Source organism: Oreochromis aureus, linkage group 22 (genome assembly GCF_013358895.1).
Source record: "Oreochromis aureus strain Israel breed Guangdong linkage group 22, ZZ_aureus, whole genome shotgun sequence".
Taxonomy (NCBI): domain Eukaryota; kingdom Metazoa; phylum Chordata; class Actinopteri; order Cichliformes; family Cichlidae; genus Oreochromis; species Oreochromis aureus.
The window spans coordinates 31,736,700-31,755,363 of record NC_052962.1 but is presented as its reverse complement, the minus strand read 5'-3'; the positions used below and the strand labels follow the sequence as shown (position 1 = coordinate 31,755,363).

At 38.0% G+C, this 18,664-nt stretch overlaps 3 protein-coding genes across 4 annotated transcripts in view; all 3 read right to left on the bottom strand.

Moving 5' to 3' along the window:
• The window catches only part of LOC116309268 (class I histocompatibility antigen, F10 alpha chain-like), a 263,890-nt gene that overhangs the window by 169,581 nt on the left and 75,645 nt on the right, over positions 1 to 18,664 (bottom strand). The window lies entirely within an intron of this gene.
• LOC116330502 (major histocompatibility complex class I-related gene protein-like) overlaps positions 1 to 18,664 on the bottom strand; it is a 135,483-nt gene that overhangs the window by 93,656 nt on the left and 23,163 nt on the right. The window lies entirely within an intron of this gene.
• Positions 12,726 to 17,886, bottom strand: LOC116334973 (class I histocompatibility antigen, F10 alpha chain-like). Of its 2 annotated transcripts, XM_039605495.1 has the most exons (8): positions 16,754 to 17,886; positions 16,064 to 16,366; positions 15,441 to 15,581; positions 15,164 to 15,181; positions 14,925 to 14,969; positions 14,177 to 14,224; positions 13,567 to 13,601; positions 12,726 to 13,406 (listed from the first exon to the last, which is right to left on the bottom strand). In XM_039605495.1, the coding sequence occupies exons 2-7, from the start codon at positions 16,278 to 16,280 to the stop codon at positions 13,597 to 13,599; spliced, it is 474 nt and encodes a 157-aa protein (XP_039461429.1). In that variant the 5' UTR covers positions 16,281 to 16,366; positions 16,754 to 17,886; the 3' UTR covers positions 12,726 to 13,406; positions 13,567 to 13,596. The 2 variants fall into 2 exon arrangements, with proteins under 2 accessions (XP_039461429.1, XP_039461430.1); XM_039605496.1 differs by lacking the exon at positions 15,164 to 15,181 and having other exon boundaries at positions 16,754 to 17,883.

Here is an 18,664-nt window from a genome sequence, read left to right as displayed (position 1 = left end):
ACTGTGCTAAAAAAGAAAAAGAAAACAGCGAAAAAGCGAGGCAGTGACGGATGAGCGGGACCACTATGTGCTGTTTATTAATAAACAAAATATATTCCTATATGACAACATGCATAAAAAGCAGGACGGTATTTGTACATCAGTGGGAAAATAGCGGTGGCTTGCTAGCTTTTGTGCGGCTTCCCGGTCAGTGAAAATGTAAAAGAGAAATGAATGAACTTACCAGGTTGCCCGATCTCTTCACATATCTTCCTCCAAGCTCGGTCCTTTATATTCCTGTCTCGGTACACAAAGCAGCTGGTGTCGTACAGCTCCGGGTTGTTTGCTACGGCGTTGATTAGCCTTCCCTCCATATTGAGTGAAGTATGAAAGGCTTTGGCTGGATCTGCCCCTTTGACCTGGTTACAGCCACGTCACCAGGCTCCTGATTGGTTGACGCGGCGCGATTTGACGCTGGAGTTCAAATTTTTCCAACTCGAGCGGTAGAGGCGAAACACGCGTATGCACAAAATGCAACACAAAAACTCACGCGCGTGGTTTTTTCCGCGAGTCAAACGCGCCCCACGCGCTACACTGACGCGCGTTTCACGAGTTTTGGCGTTTTCGCGACGCAAATCTGCTTCCGAATTTTCGCCGGACGCGCAATCGCGTGTCATCGCGCTCTTTCCATTGACTTTACATGTAAACCTGACGCTCTGGCCGCCTCTATCGCGTTCGGTGTGAACACACCGTAAGAATACAAGGGAACGGCACATTTTAAGTATTGTGAGTCTATTACACCGTTAGATATTAACAAAAACTATTGCACAGCGAAAAGGCACTACAGCTTACTTGTTCCCCCCTCCTCTGTCCCCGTTTCCCCTCCAGCGAGGAGTTAAACAGTTTGATGGTGTGTGGGACAAAGGACTTTTTAAGTCTGCTGGTCCTTGACTTTAGGAGAAGCAACCTGTCACTGAACAGACTCCTCTGGTTGTTTATGGCCGTGTGCAGAGGATGCAGAGGCTGCCCAGCATTGCCCATAATGCTGAGAGGAAAGAGGAGAACATGAGGAGAAAGTACAAGGTCGGGAAGAACCAGGTAAGAAAACAGACAGGGAATACTAACAGGCACAACACAAACTGTTAAACTGGCAAAGAAAAAAACCCCAACTAATTTTACTCATACAATCTGGAAGTTGTTTTCTCCCTATATTAAAGCTGCTATACAGAATCTGCAAAACTGGGTTGTCAGCCCTGGCTGCATTACCATATTGAGCTTCAGTCAGAGGAAGTCACAGTTGCCAAAAAAGCTCAAGAGTGAGGCTGGTGCCATTCCAGATATGTTAACATTGTACAATCTTCTGGATAATCAGATCTTCCCCACCCTGAAAACTGTTATTCAGGTTGACCTAACAAACCCAGTTAGCAGCTGTAGCTGTGAAAGGTCTTTTAGTGTCTTGAGTCAGCTCCATACCTGGCTGAGAAGGACCATGGGTCAAAGCAGACTCCAGCACCTGGCTGTGATGTCAGTTGAGAAAGAGATGCTTGAGAGACTTGACCACCAAAATGTGATAGACAGATTTGCCAACCTCAAGGTGAGGTGACATAGGATAAAAGAAAAGAAACAATCTGCAGAGCCATAGTAGTATCTGCAGCAAAGATCTTTTCATACACTGTATACATTGTACCATAGACCGAGGTGCCTCAATTTTTCTAATTTTTTAATTCCTCTATTTTTGGAGTGTATTTTTTATGTATCTATATTATATTATACATACACATTAAAAGTGAATCTCTGTCCAAACAATGCACTGAGTTTACTTTTTACTCACTGTGAGCATCATTCATTATTCTCCCCCAGTAATTAAGGTTAGGACATGTATTTATTTATTTTTTTTAATTCCAATCCATTCTTATTTGGCAGCATTTAAATAACCTTTATCAGATTTGATGGTTTTGTTACAGACTTTTCAAAAAAGTGTTTTGCTTTTCTTTCACAAAGTGGGGATTAAATTGTGTTAAAATGTACAAAACAGTGATGTCATGTTTTGTGACGAGGACCCAGGCACAGAGAGACTTGATGAATTTAAGAATCTTATGATTTAATAAAGAAATTTGCAGACTTGCACAGAGACGGTAAAATTATGATGACTGATAATGGAGATGAAGACAACAGACGATGAGAACAGGGAGGAACAGGGGTTTAAATGCACCAAGGAGACAGTCAGAGAGAACTCGGGACAACTGGAGACATTTAAGGATGCAGGGACTGACAGAGACAGGGAAGAAGTCTCATCGTGATGAGTAAAGTTTACCTTGCCTGGATGGGCAGCTCTCTGGGTGCTCAGCATCCCCAAAGCTCTGATCCTAGAATTGCCCCTGGTTTCAGCTATACGTTTGTCACTAGTACGCCCTCCCCATCCTTTAGAAATGAAAGAGATGGTCCCTTGTGGTGTGATGCCTATGAGATATTTCATTGTGTGCCTACTTTTGTATGTGGAATATGTCTCTGCCTTAACACGTAAAATTTGTGCTCTCTAAGAAAAGTTCGAAACAGTCAATAATAACTGTCACACGGTCACCAAACATCTAAACATACTGGTGAGGCATACTGGCATGTATGCAATGTCTTTTAGGCCACTGCACCAATGGGCTTAGGTGAGCGTACAGTACATTTACAGTAATGTTAAACACAGTGGATGTAGTTGTCCAGCTAATATCAAAGAGGTGTGCAACATGTTCAAGTGGTAGGTTTAGTTTTAAACGCATGAGAGTCAACAAGAGCATCTGAAAATGAGAAATTTTTCTGTCAGTATCTGGTAAGCTAGGGCTAATTTGTTGTAGCGCCCTCATTAGCAAAGCAAAAGACGAACTTCACCTTAGAGTTGTTGTCTTTCAGGAAGTCCTTGTCTAATTTCTCTTTGGACAGTTCTTGTTTCCTCCTGCAGGTGAGCTATTTCCTTTAACCTTAGAGAACACATTTTACACTTGGATCTCTGCTGCAGTTTCAGGAGTGACTGGTGCTGAAAAACACACATACATACACAAAAAGACAAGTTTATTTAGTTGCAAAAACAAGACAAAGTATTTAAACACCACCAGACTTGGCACAACACACTAGTTAAATAATATTTGATTTACAGAATTTGACTTTTACACAAAGTAATCAAACAGGCACATTTCTATTTTGGCATTTAAAACTTGACTTGGACCTGTGACCCATACAATTTTAAAATAATTACGTTTAAAGCAAATGACCGTGATGAAAAATCTAATTAAAACATAGACAGCAAAAACAGTAAGTTACTTTGAAGTGAACTATCCACAGTTGCCAAAGAGGAAAATAGTTAAGATAAACATGGGTAAACACAGTGGACAAGTAGAATATTTTTACTGAAGATGAAAGACTGAAAGATTTATTAGGCTGTGTTTTGAGTTTTGTTCAAAAAAGAATGACTTCATATAGGAAAAAAATTATATCATATATGCAGGACACCTTAAACTAGTTTTTTAATTAAGCAGCAAGGCAGAACAAAATCAGGGCTGTATCAAGACATGAGGACTAAACCCCAATTCAACCAGACCCAGACCTAACCCGGAATTAAAACAGGACTATAACAGTTCAAAATCAGGACTACTTAGGACTTAACCAAGACAGAACCAGAATCAAAACACTGAAAATCATCATAGACCTGCACTACACTTATTTTTTAATTCTACCAAAGTACACTATTTAGATTCAGAAAAGGTTATATAATTATTTAGCCTTGTTGTGCAAACAAGCCTGCATAACTTAATAAATATAGAATTTGAAAAATAACAAACCTAAAAAGTTACACTAGATACATGTTCTGATGAGTTTTGGTAAACAACCATTTGACTAACATGTGTGTCTCACCTGCTCTTGTTCCATCTCTGTTCTGTCCTCATTCTCCTCTCTCTCCATCTCTGTTCCTCTCTCTCCCTCTCTGCTCCTCTCTCTCCCTCTTTGTGCTGACAATCAAGCCAAACACCAACATCATCAAATATACAGTGGAAACCAGATATTTACATACTCTTCAGATAAAAAAAACAAACACTTTTAGTCTGATTTGATGTTTTACAATTAAAAATGTTTGTTTTTTTAGATTGATAAATATAAAAACATATTTGTTAAATTTAAGAGTAAAGAGAGAAATTGTCTGTATTACCCAAACTGTATTCAAAATTGAGCCACACTTATGGAGCTCCACAGTTCTTTTCCTGGTGTTTTGGTTGACATCTCTTGATTTTCCCATTTCAAAGAAACAGGCTCTGTGTTTTGCCTTATATGCATCCACAGCTGTGCCACCAATTTACTCACATGGACTCTACGAACCTATCAGAAGCTTCTTCAGCTCAGAATGGAATCGTCTGGAGTTTTCTTATTAATTAACAATAAACTTAGTGTATATGTACTCCTAAATTTGATGAAAGTGATAAAAATAGACAGCTCCGTCTTTTTATTCTGACATTTAACTAATTCAAAAGATATTTCAATATTTATTTATCCAAAACAAAACAAGTTTACTCTAAATTGATGTTTAACAGTAAAAAAATTTTCTTGTGTTTTCCATAAAGTGTATGTAAATATCTAGTTTCAACTGTGAATATACTGCTGTGTATTGAAATTCCTCTTGTTTTGCATAGAAATATACTGAACAACATACAAAGCATAATGTATAAAATAACATCTACCAGAGTTTTTTCTTTGAAAGAAGCTCCTTATGTCCTTTCTTGTGTTCATCAGTACATTACTGAAACCGATTTCGTGCTTTATTTAGCCGTGGAGGGTAACAACTGAAAATATGAAATAAACACACATGTAAGCTAAGACTCTCTAAAGAAACAGCATTGTTGTTGTTCGGCTTTTCATTTCGCCATTTCTTGATTCACTCGAAGAGCAAGTAACGTAATATGGGTCAAGTGATCAGTTTGATATCGATCTTTTGTGATACACCGTCATATTTACATTATTTGTACAGTACGAATGATTGGCTTTGGTACCTGGTCAAACTTAAATAAATACAGAGAAACCCTGAGACTGTTCCGAAAGCAGGTGATAGTCAAACACTTTTCTAACTCACTTTATCTTGTTTTCCTTTAATCTGACACCTGTCCATACTGTATGTTACTGCTCTGCTTCTGGGCTCTTACTTTTCCACATTTTCAGACATAATGATGAAACTTATTTTAGAAAGCTACTGCCTGAATGCTAACAGAGGTCTGTGGTCACAACTGCACTTACCACTGCAACAAGAATACCCAAACTGAGTTTCTAGGAACCTGCACCCAATAATTGCAGCAGTAATGAAGCGAGGCTTTCCCTGTCGGTCCGATTGAAAATCCTCCCAAATCAAAACAGCTCACCGTTGCAGATCCTTTGCAGTTTCTCTTTTGGTTCTTTTAAAAATTCCTGCATGTGTGAGTCGCTGAAGCACACCCCGCAGTTCCCCCCCTTTTGAAAACAAAGGAACGGTGGAACTGAGGCAAATTTGCCCGTGGTTCAGCGAAACTCACCGGAGGAATCCTGCCCGACAACGCCAAATTGTTGTGGAAAATTTTAACAATAACCTGCAACACACCCAGTGAGCTTGATTTGAAGTGGGTTTAATAAACACATTGCAATGTGGAGAGAGCATCCCAGTGAAACACCAGGACCATCTCTGAATTTTGCCCACCGCCCTTAAATCTTATATACAGACACACAGAAAAGAACATTCCACAAACTCTCACATATTGGCCCCTCGCACGGGGGGCTATACCTCCTCCCTATTACTATAACTAATGTGATATGATTAAATATGTGATTAATACATGAGAAAAGAAATCTGCCACCACAGAACCATAGTTGCAAGGTGGCAGGTGACTGGAGAGGAGGAAGTCTTCTGGAGGAGAGACACTGAGGGAAGCTCTAAGGAATTTAAAAAATAAAATAAATAAATAAAATATCACAGCTTATAACAGCATACTGAGTTTACCATTTCCATTTGATGTATTTTGAATGTCACACAAATTAATATAAATGCCAGTTAAAGTGTAAGCAAATGGGGGAATAGTAAACAAGTGAAGGAAGTGCTGTAAACAGCTGCTGGGATGGTCTTAGAAAAGTAAAATAAACAGAAACTGTGACAGGAAAAATGAAAAGAGATAAATGTGATAATTGTATGAGAGAGTGACAGAAATAGTGATGGAAAGAAGACAAATTAATACAAACTCACACAAAGTGGACTGTTCATTATGGAGTCACATTAAATTAAAGTTGTGAATTACAATAAATCAGGTCATGTGATTTTACCTGTGCTCATCAGAGAGCTCCTCCCATAGTTCACGTACTTCTTCAGCCCCTCAGGACAAAGCTGGGTGTGATAGTTCCTCAGATCACCTGAAAGAGATCTGTCACTGTCCCACTCGAGTTTGGTGATTACAGCCTGCGTTACTGGAGCGATCCATGTCTCTGTCTGCAGGTCAGATGATATGAAGTCTTCTCCATCATAGCCATACTGATGATATCCGTTAACTTCAGCTGTTTCATCGTCCCATTCACAGACGTACATCAGCTGGTTAATGTGAACACCTGAGACCAAGAGGAGCAGGAAATATTTGATATTTTCCCACAGATGAGACATTGTAGTTTGGTTAAAGAGCATCATCAAAAACTACACAAATACACATAATCAGCCTTTTAGATTTGGCTAGTTAAGCATCCATGAAAGGCGCTAACAAGCTAGCTTGTGTCTGTAACAATAAAGGTCTTTAAGTCCTGGAGAGATTTTATTCAGTATCACCAGTTGGGTTAATACAAAGCTTAATTTTATGAATAAAAAAGTGAAAGAGAAACAAACCTCCAGTTTGGTTGAATCGCTGCTTCAATGTTGCCTTTAAAGACCTGCTGGGTGTTCATGAGCCTGTTAGTCTGGCGCAGTGTTGGGACTAACGCGTTATTAAGTAACGCGTTACAGTAACTACGTTATTATTGTGGTAACGAGCACGGTAACTAGTTATTATGCCAAAACCAGGAACGTTACTCGTTACTGGGATTTAGATAGGCTCGTTACTCGTTACTCGTGTGGTGGATATCGCGGAGCTTCCACAGATTCAATAACATTAGCAAGTGGTGGAGGCCAGCAGGTGGATGAGGGAAAGTGGAGGCAAGAGGAGAGAGCCGAAGCAGCCGCCGGTCCACGTGTCAGGTGAACTGAACTTCAGGTAAGAAGTTATGACCTGCAGTCTATCGGAGTCAGATATAAACCAAGTTTAGGTGGAGTTTATTTTCGGTATGCTGACATTTTCGTACTGCGTGCTAGCTAGCATGACGGAGTTTCTATACAGCTGGGTGGGTGCTATGTTACTGATGTTTAACTTTATTTTGTTCATACGGTTAATTATTAGAGTTGCCAACCGTCCGTAAAAACAGAATCGTCTGGTATTCAGAGAAAATATTACGCGTTTCGTACTGAGGTGAAAAGGAACACAGTTTGTCCCGGACTTCAGCTACAATGAAAAAGACACAAAGCTGAAGCTGCACAGCTGCCTCTTCTTCTCTCATTATCTCCGCTTTCTACTTCAATCACGAAAACTGATCAATGATCAGCTGATCGGCTTTTCTCTCTTGTTTATTTATCGCCCACTTTGCGCCAGAAAGAGGAAACCAGCGGATGTCACGTTAAACAACAGCAGCAGTTTAAGCTTGATCAGCTGTTGTTAGAATTTATTTAATATTAATTTCTAGTATCAGCTGATGTTTGCTGGAGCCACAGCTGTAAAGCTGCTGGTCATGATATCGGTTTGGTTATCTGGTGAGAGGGAAACATGCAGATGAAACCAGGAGATGTCCTTACTGAATCATCAGAGCTGAACAGGTGATGGAGAAACAGGTTTACCTTTTAGGTGACATGGATGAGTTGAAGGAAGTTATGAACTGTTTCTGAGAGACAAATAACACCAGGATCCTTTTCTACGTAGCTGACAGCTGGTAACTGTGCAGGGGCGGGTCTAGCAAAGTGTTGCCAGGGGCCAGGTAGGGCATTAACAGGGAAGGGGGGACAAGGAAATACTTTTCTTTATTATTCTCATTTAAAATGTCTAACTTTTAAAAAAAATAATTATCTGAGTCTTACAACAAACAATTGATAGATTGATACATATATACCATCAGAACAGTGTACATCACTGTCACAACAGTGTTTATTTTCATTCAAAGGCTTTATGATTTTTCCTATAATGGCGGGCGGTCTCTAGTCAAAATGCCCGGGACAATTTTTTTTGTCCCAGTCCAGCTCTGTATGCAGCTCATCTGCAGTCTGGTGTTACCTACATCTTCCTATTCAGAAGGCAGAATTTCCAAGTTCTGAGTACAATCAAAAGCACCACGACTGCAGTTTTTGTGTTGGATGTAAAAAGCAGGCTAGAATCATGGCGGCGGTCAACGACGGTCCAGGCGTGATTTCTCTCGTGGAAATGTGCACATTATTTTTCCTTTCTATTGGTAGGTGGCACAGTGCACTTGTGGCAAGTAAGCAAGCTAGAAGACTGGCAATCTGGCTGGGTATCCAGTTACGGAAGCAACACATTAACAAGAGAATTCTGAGTAAAACCAAAGTTACTTTCCCTAGTAACTAGTTACTTTGAAAGTAACGAGTAACTTGAAGTAACTGAGTTACTTTTTTAGAGAAGTAACTAGTAATGTAACTAAGTTACTAATTTAAAGTAACTTACCCAACACTGGTCTGGCGTGCTGAGTACTCTGGATCATCTTCTGCAGCTTTCTCTATCCACTGCTGCTTAAACTCTGCTTTCTGTGTGTTGCTGTCATAGTGAATCATCTGAACATCATCAACCAAACCAACAGCTACAAACTCTGGAAAGTTTGAGACTCCAGAGGAAGAAGAGTAGAAATATCTCAGAGAGTGAGTTACTGTAAGAAACAATTACTGTTTCAGCTTTTAGACTCAACAGAAACAGTGCATACTGATACTGAGATTGTTTTATGTTTCAAATTATTTTGTCTTAAAATGGTACTTTTTAAAGTAAAAAAATATATTTAACTTAGCTATTACAATCCCTGTATATTCCATAAAAAACATCACCACCCGTTTCATTACTAGATATGTAAACATGATCGAAAAACTACAGTTTACTTTTCAGTTACTGGCGACGTTGGGGAATAATAATACAACACATAATTATGACCAAAATGTGTAAACATAACAGATGAATTTTATTTTCTTAGTCCAAAACATATCATGACCTTACATCTTACACTGCAAACTGTTATTTACTAAACTTTTGTTCTTCCTGAGATTTTTAGTTCCTACTGGATGCAATACTAATGTAAATTATTAGTGGGTTGTAATGTTGGGTATTTATACCGATGTAATTCTCAATGACATTTATCACCATTTCATTGTTGCCTAATTAGAAAATATCAGATTGTATTTTTGTTAAACTTTATTCTGAGAGTCTAGTCTAGAGTCTAGTTTAAAGTTTCTATTGTTTCTATTGTCTCTGTGTTGTTAGGCTACATTTAGAGTGAAAACATTTCCTAATAAAATGTCATCAGAGGACAAACACAGAGTGTTTTATTGAAGCTACAAGGACTAAAACTGTGGTGAAGTGCTTCCCTCAGTGCTTCAAAAGGAAAACAGGTTATACATATACACTGACCAGACACTTTATTAGGTACACTTATTGAAGACCTCATTAACACAAATTTCTAATCAGCCAGTCACATGGCAGCAATCCGATGCATTCAGGCATGTAGACATGGTCGAGACGCCCTGCTGAAGTTCAAACATCCAGCTTCTTCCACTTATCCGGGTTCAGGTCACGGGGGCAGCAGCCTGAGCAGAGAAGCCCACCATTTTCTCAACCCGGCACAATTACCCCCCAAAACTGTGCATTCATTCTGTGGCTGTTAATTTCCAGATAAAATTTCATTAGCAAAAGAAAAACAGGAACTGTTTCTTTTTTCTATTTGCGGTGTCATTTTCTCTTTCACAACACAGCTTAGTTGCTCTGTAATAAATGGCACTTGAGGAAACAGGAGACCTTATTTTTCTTTTGAGTATGTGAAGTTTATGAAGACTAACATAATTACAGTAGTAAGTTAATACCACTGTTATTTTACACAAAGAGCAAAATAAGTAAATAAGAGGAAAAGTTGGTCCACAAGCCTCCAAATCAAAATTATGGGGACAAGACTTCATGTAGCAGACCGAGGGGCGATTCTAGGGTCAGACTTTTAGAGGGGCTCAGCCCCCAATCATAATGGGACGCATACACTGCCTTGTCATTAATATTAAGAGAAAATGCTACTTGCAAATGTCATCAACCATTTTCACATTTTCAAACCTCAATTCAATTTGAATTGAGGTTCAATTCAATTAAAACGTTACCTTCAAAAGCAACCTGATTAGTTGGATGACATATTGTAATGTTTAAAAATGAATCAGAGTGAATAATCAGAGATTTTAATCTCATCCACCTGTTTTAGGGCGGAGCCTTTAATTACCCAACCCAAGGCAAAGACTTGTTAAAGAAGTTAAAGAACTATTTGTGGCAAAGCAATAAGATAAGATAAGATGAGAAACATTATTTCAGTCTCTTCACCACACAGAGGCAGTCCACCACATCATCAAGCACTTTAAGTGGCGTTATTCAGTACAGACACTGGAAAATCACGCTGCCACTCCACAGACCAGTACATGAAGAAAACCGGTAATAGAGTTGTTTCGTATTAAAGTTTCTGAATTCATCAAACCCTCCCTTTGTCATGCAAACACAACACAGGGCATCATGTACTCCAGTTTTATGAGTGGAGAACAGATTTGTAGCCCATCACATTGTTGTAGTGGCAGCCATCCTGTTCAGCCATGTTTAGAGTGAATCCTGTAAAATGCTGCCATTCACACCAATATGCTCTGTTTAGAATGTCCACTGGCAGGTTTTACGTGTGCTACTGGAAAACAAAGTCTCCATGAAACACATGAAAAACTACTTTTGTTTTTCAGCTGACTTTACTGTCTGCTCCCTCATTCTTCCTGTTCTTATACAACCTCTCTTTCCATCATCTGCACTCAACTAGGAACTAGAAATTTAAAAAAAATATATAATCTTAGAATAATTATTATAAGATCATTATTATTATTATGATAAGGGCAGGTTTAGGATCCATAATTGATAACAGCATAACACACTGCTTCGTTATGAGAAATCTTTATCAGTGAATGTGGGTAAAACAGAAGCTACAACTTTATAATGTTTGGTGAATTTGACCACATGTCCATGTTTATTTTTGCTCTCTGCTCTTCATCCTGCTCTCTCCCTCTCTGTCCTCCTCTCTCAAAAGTTAAATGTTACAGTGAATAAAAGACATAAACTCATCCATATCAGTTTATAGTAATATTCAAACTGAATACAGACTGATGCTGGACACTGACAGGTAACATCATTTTGACTTACTGTCACTTGGATCTAGAGCTGAAGCCCAATTCAACCAGAATTGGAATGGAAATCTTTAACAAACTAAAATTATAAAGTACATCATCTCCTTGGCTGCAACTCACGATATCCCAGTGATTTAAGCTGCACTATCAGAACAGTTTGCTCTTTTGCTGTATTTCAGTTAAAGTGTGTTTTAAATCTGCATCACTGATTTGTGTCATGAAATTACATCTGCATCTTCTTTCTGCCACAGAAACAAATCTTAATGAGGTTATTAATGACCAACAGCCTCTGTGTGAGCGACTGTAACATCATGACAGCAACAACACTGGACATAAAACCTGTTTTCATTCTATCCTGTGCTGTCGTCAGTAGACGAGTTAGGAAAATCTAACATTTGAAGACAATTACAGAAAATAATAGTAAAATACACTGTTATTACTACCATTAATAAAGTTATTTTTAGAGGCGCTCTAAACTGGCCTCTGAGTTGACCCCAGCAGGATACTGACGTTTTATCCCACTTCATGTTGGAAAATATAAAAGCAGCACCTTTAACAGTAGAGATGCATCCATCTTTACATACTCAGTATTTCAATATTTTTGGTCTCAGATTTGGAGCATGACTCACTTTTCACAAAGTTTCTGTGCACTCATGTTATTGTACACTCCTGTCCACACTCTGAATAGCCAACATCATGCAGGACCACAATGTTAAACTTTTATTTAGATGTAGACACAGCATCGTAGTCTAACAAAACAAAGACTCATTTCCCTGATTCCATAAATCAAAACACAGCTGATCTAAAACATCCAACATAAAAAAAACCTTTACAATAAACACCACATGAGGCACACACACACACACACACACACACACACACACACACACACACACACACACACACACACACACACACACACACACACACTGTAAACCTGATGTATAACTTTGGCAGCAGCATTGACCGTCTAACACAACAAGCAGTAATAAAATATGCACATTCATGTCTCTGCACTATATTTGTAGGACAGTTACCATTAAAGTCATGACTGTTCACTGTTCACATACTTAGTATTTCAAGATGCCTCATGTTGGTGCTTATAAAAAACAAACAGTGATTGTAAATGAACTGATCTGCAGTCAATTCAAAGCAGAGCAATTCAGAGAACGATTATTTTCACATTATCGACCTTGAACCATGATGTCTCCAAAGGTGTAGTGGTTAGCATACTGACCTAGTAAGCAAAAGGTTGTTGGTTTAATTCGGTGAAAATCCCTTTGAGGTTGTGTCAGGAAAGACATCCAGAGTTAAACTAAAATCAAACAGAACTGCTGTAGCAAAAAATGGCCAAAAGCAGCATTAAAACTGAATAATGGTAAAACACACTCAGACCCAACACTGAGGAAAATAAACACAAAATTCCTACAGATGTAGTTTTTCTTCTTCAGGATCATCTTTACTTACTTATTATTGTATAAAAAAGACCAACAGTATAAAATTATACTTAAAAAATTTAAATTGTTCTTTTTATTATTTTTCAGTGTTTTTATTTATGTAGTTTTATTTGCATGTGTTTATGTTATTGTTATGTTATTATTGTTATAGTTGTGGTTGTTGTTATTAATGAATTAATTATTTAATTTTTTAAAATTCTGTTCTTAATGTTAAGTATTTTGGTCAGAACTTGCTGTTTTAATGCACTTTATAAATAAAGTTAGTTTGGCTAAAAAGTAACTTTTTGCACAGAAAAATAGTAATTCTCTTTTTTTTCTATGACATAAAAGTAAAAATTTGGTTCCTTTGTGTTGTTTGAGGTCGTTTGTGTATGTTTCAGTCACAAGTTGTGTCGTGGCTGGAATAAAAAAAAGTCCACTTCCATTACAGCAGAAATGTTTTCTCAGGAGTTCAGTGATGCAGAATCCTCATGAAGTAAAGTTAGTCCAAGTGTTCAAACTGTCTCCTGTTCAGAGAAAGATTCAGCTTTCATTAACGAGGAACGAATGAAAAATTCTTCATGCATCAGCAAATGCAGTCAGTGTGAAAAATGAAGGATTTCTTTAAATGCATCCAGTACAACACAAAGATGTGGTACATGTGATGTGTTCAGAGACATCTCTTACCTTTGTTGCAGATTTCACTCTTTGTCAGAATTACTCTAAAGAAAAAGCAACAACATTCAGGTCAAAAACTCAACATGATGGAAGAGCTGTCACACAAACACTGGGCCATGACCATCTCCACACAAACATTCTTCGTCCATCATGTCACTAGTGATACAGTTTAACTAGTTACTTATTCCTCAGTAAAATCTGTTATATGGCCTCGTTATTCATCATATATGAGGTTTTAGTGGAAGCCACTGATTCTTACTAAGATAAGAAACAGCAACTGGAGCGATGTGCACTGTCATAAAAATGTCTAGTTTGTTATATCTAAATCTTTGTGAGTGGTTGCATGTTCAGCATGTATGTTGCTCCCTCTGAGGATGTTGTTTCATTTAGATAAGAGCATTTAAAATCCAAAAACAATCGACTGTAGGAGAAGAAACGTGTGATATGATGGTGATGGCAGGTTTATACCTGAAATCTACAGCTGGTGAGTCAGACCAGCTGAACATTGCAGAAATGTTTTTAATAATTCAAAATGCATCAAAGTATAAAAATCCATGAGTAAAAACATGCAGGACCACACAAAGATTAAGACTGTGTGTCACAGAGAGCCTGTACGTACTTGTCATCAGCTCAGTTTTGCAGGTTATGTCTGAAGAAGATTTTGAATCTGAGGAGGAAAAATACAGAATAATTAAAAATATGAAGCTGAAAGAAACAAATCATATGATCTGTTGATGTTGATGATAGTGTTAAATACAAACAGCATGAACACAAACACAGACAGGAGGGAAAGTTTTCAGTTGCAGGAGGGTTTATGGTTCTGTTTCTGTCACTTGAATAGTTTAACTTTGAAAAATATGTGAGCACTGTTTCATTATGTAGGTCAGAACTATCTTGGAAAATCTGCAGTGCTTATAAAATGTATTTATGTGAGCACAACAGAAATCTCAGTTAGTGAACATGGAGGAGCTGCTGAGGTAAAAAGTTTATTGGGGCAACATCCAGGCCATGGAAGAAGAAGAAGAATGAAGATGTGTGGTGGTGAAAAATGGCCAAGACAGCAGATTAAAGATTACAGATTAAAGCAACAGGATGTGCATTGATTCACAGAGCTGGTTTGTTACTGTAGAATATTACTGAACATAGTGGGGCCGTCTATGTTTCCAAGGTACTTGTTTTTTAGTACTGATGCTTTAATTGCTTTGTTCTGTTTAGTGCTGTGTAACTATGAACAGCAACTATTTTAACGGACTATATGAACACACGTTCTACTTTGATGTTTACAAATATTAAAAAATAAAGCCACTACATTACAATTTTTATGAGGACACAAACAAATCCTCCAATCCAAGTACAAACAGACACACCTGAAGGGCTCCTTTCAGGATCATTTTCAGGTGACGTCTTCATGTCTAGAAAAAAAGAAAAAAAGAAAAATCAAGACATCAAAACCAGCTGAGCTGCTCTGTAGAGATGCTGTCATTCATTTCCAACACACTGCTTTGTTTCCATGTATTTCATTTTAGTAGCTAACTCACATTCAGTGAAACACATTTTTATGTGAACAGAAATCTGCTCAAAAGGCCTAAATGGAAAATTTACTTACAAGGTTTAGAAGAATTAGCTGTAAATAAAAAAAAGAATCAAATGTCAGACATCATAGCTGTAAATACAAAAACACTGATCCCTACACCACTAACTCAAACTGCTTTACAGTGCTCTCTATGTTACTTTACCTTTTACTTTATTTACCATTGGTTCCTTCTATTACTGTGATAATACTGTTACAGTATCATCACTCTGACCTGAAGCTTGTTTTAATTTGCAACCTGGTAAAACACTAAAAATACTAAGATCATATTTGGATACTTTGGTTCACTCACCAGTTTTCTTTTTGTAAATAATGAATCCGATTAGTGCAACGACAGCAAGAACAAGAGCAGCAGTGACAATGGGTACGCTGATGGGGACGGCAGTGGGGCTGAAGCTGGAGCTGATCGTGATGTTGGGCACTTCTGTCGAGGCTAAAAACAAACAAATGAAAAAATAAAGAAGAAGAACAGTAAATGACTGATTTATTTATTTTAAATATTGTTTTGTAAAAAAAATACACTAAAATATTTTGTTCAATGATTGACAAAAAAATGTTGAATGAAAATAAAGATAAAGACAAAACTGTCATTTTTGTCCTTAACGTCTTTAACTTCTTTGACTTATACTAATACTAAACTAATATTATAAAAAAATCCAAACATTTAAAGTGTCAGTGCTACAACTGCAAACCATGATTGATTAGTTAGTAATAAATAAAAATTATTTGTGTTTGTGGGTTTTTTTCTGTGTTAGACTGTTTATATATGATGTGTCATATGAGGAGGTCCATTGTGGGCTATAAAATGAGTAAAATGACATTTTGAAAATAAAGTCAATGTTTTATGACACCCATCAGCTCAAACACAAAACAATACAAACAACACATCTTCATCATTTCTGATTATTTTCTTACCTTCATTTGTCCTGATGGCTGTTTTATCCAGTGTGGTGGTGACGTTTTCATTTATACCAGAGAACTGAAACACACAGTCGTACCTCCTCCAGTCTTCAGCTGGAACAGATCTCAGATCCAGGTTAACTCTCATCTGGAAAGTCCCATCATTGTTGGTGAGGATCTCTCCTATCTCCACACCCTCATGAGTCTCCTCTCCATCTTTCCTCCACATCATCTCGGCTCTGTCAGGATAGAAACCTGTAGCGTGGCAGCTGATGGCAGAGGAGGAAGTCTTCTGGAGGAGAGACACTGAAGGAAGAACTGGAGAGTAAAGAGAAACACAGGTCACTGTTTCTATATAACAGCATGCTAACTTATCATTTCTGTTTGAATGCCTTAGACACACATATTAATGTACCAGTACCATGTAAAGTCTGTTTAAAAAATGAAGGATATTACAGAGTCGAATAATGAAATAAGAAAAATATTTGAAGGGAGGTGGAAACACATTGTATAAGGCTGAAGTGATGGTTTTGAAATTTAACGAATAAATACATTTTGATTATTGTTAAAAAAAACACATGAGATTAGCAGACAGAGAGGAAGAGAGAAAATACACTGAACTTAACTGTGTTGGTCATAAAAAAGTTGTATTACTTAATAAAAATGAGGTAAATTATCACACAAAGTCTGGTCATGTGATTGTACCTGTTCATTTGACTTCACAATTCTTCATTTCTTCTTCCTCTTTCGGTCACTCTCTTTAAGGGTCGCCACAGCAGATCCTCCTTCTCTACATCCATGAACTTCCTCCAAGGTCTTTCTCTTCCCAGCTCCACATTCAACATCCAAACCATCTCAGCCTTGCCACTTGGTCACTCCCAATAAAATCATCATCAGCTCTGTTACCTCCAACTCGGTGTCCTCATCTCCACACCATGCATCGCAGCAGGTCTCAATACCATCTTGTAAACCTTCCCTTTCAGTCTTGCTTCTGTCTTTATGCAACAGATCACACCCTGCACCTCTCTTGTGCACTGCCTGCTACTTTGGATGGTTGACCTCAGGTATTTAAATTAATAATCATCACTATTTCTGCTTCTTGCATCCTCTCTGTAACACTGTTCTCCCTGTCATTCACACACGTGTACTCTGTGTTGCTTCTACTGATTTTCATTTCTCTTCTCACCAGCATATAACCCCTTCCCTTCCACCTGCTTCCTGCTCTCACTACAGATCACATCACCGTCTGCAAACATCATAGTCCATGGAGACTTCAGTCTGACCTCATCTGTTAACCTGTCCATCCCCATTACAAACATGAGGGGGTTCACAGCAGATCCATGATGTAATCCCACCCCCACCTTGAACCCAACTGTCACTCCAACCACACACACCACTGTGTCTTACTGTACAGATACATGTCCTGCACCACCCTCACATACTTCTCTGTCATCCCTGACTTTCTCATGCAGCACCACAGTTCACCTTTTGACATCTTATCATATGCTTTCTTTGCAACACCTTCTGACCTCCTCTAAACTTTTCCATCAACACTGCAAGAAAGCATCACATCTGTGGTGTTTTCTGAGCATGAAGCCGGACTGCTGCTTCTTCCCCATTCCCCAGACGTTAAGCAGTCTGGTTAAAAAGTCCACTGCTCTCTCTCCTAAACATCCCCATAACTCCACAGGGATGTTATCTGGACAAACTGCCTTTCCACTCTTCATCCTCTTACAGCTGCCCTCACATCTTCTTTACTCATTCCCTGCACTCTGCCTCCATCTGCCCTTTACATTCATTACGAGTCATCCTGTATTTAAATCTTTTTAATCTGAATGAAGTATTTTTAAAGTGTATGTATGCAAATCTGTTTACGACTAAAATAAATGCTGAAAACATTAACAGTAAATATCAGTAAAAAACCAATAAAATATAAACAAACCTCCAGTTTGGTTGAAGCGCTGCTTTGCAATTTCAATGTTGGCTTTGAACACCTGCTGGGCACTTACAAAGCCCCCAGTCTCTCTCTCCCAGTACTGCTCATCTATATTTCTGTTCATCCAGTCCTGTTTGGACACAGTTTTCATGGTGTTGCTGTCAAACTGAACAATCTGAACTTCATCAACCATCCCAACAACCACGAACTCTGGGAAGTTTGGGACTTGAGAGGATGCAGTGTAGAAATACTTCAGAGAGTGCTTCACTGTAAGAAATATTTAATGTTGTGAGACACGGCTTTAAAAATCACAGTATTTTCAAAATTTAAAAAAATATAGTGTGTCTGCACTACAAATACAAAAGTAGATTTATAAATCAATGTTTTGTCTTTTCTGATCATCTTATATTAAAAACTTTTACAATTCGTTTTGTAAAAACTGGTGTTTGTAGGTCATTTTGATTTGATTATATTTTCATTTTGCATCAGTAATGATTTACAGTCCTTATTATGGCATTAACCCGACCATAGGCTGCCAATGAATTCATTTTTTTTTTAGTATTGTGCAGATTACAACTGTTCCCCCCCTTTTTGCTTATATTACACTCCTATACCTTACACCATAAAACATTATGAGCAGCTTAAATTTTTCTTCTTCTACAATTAGAAATTTAATTTCA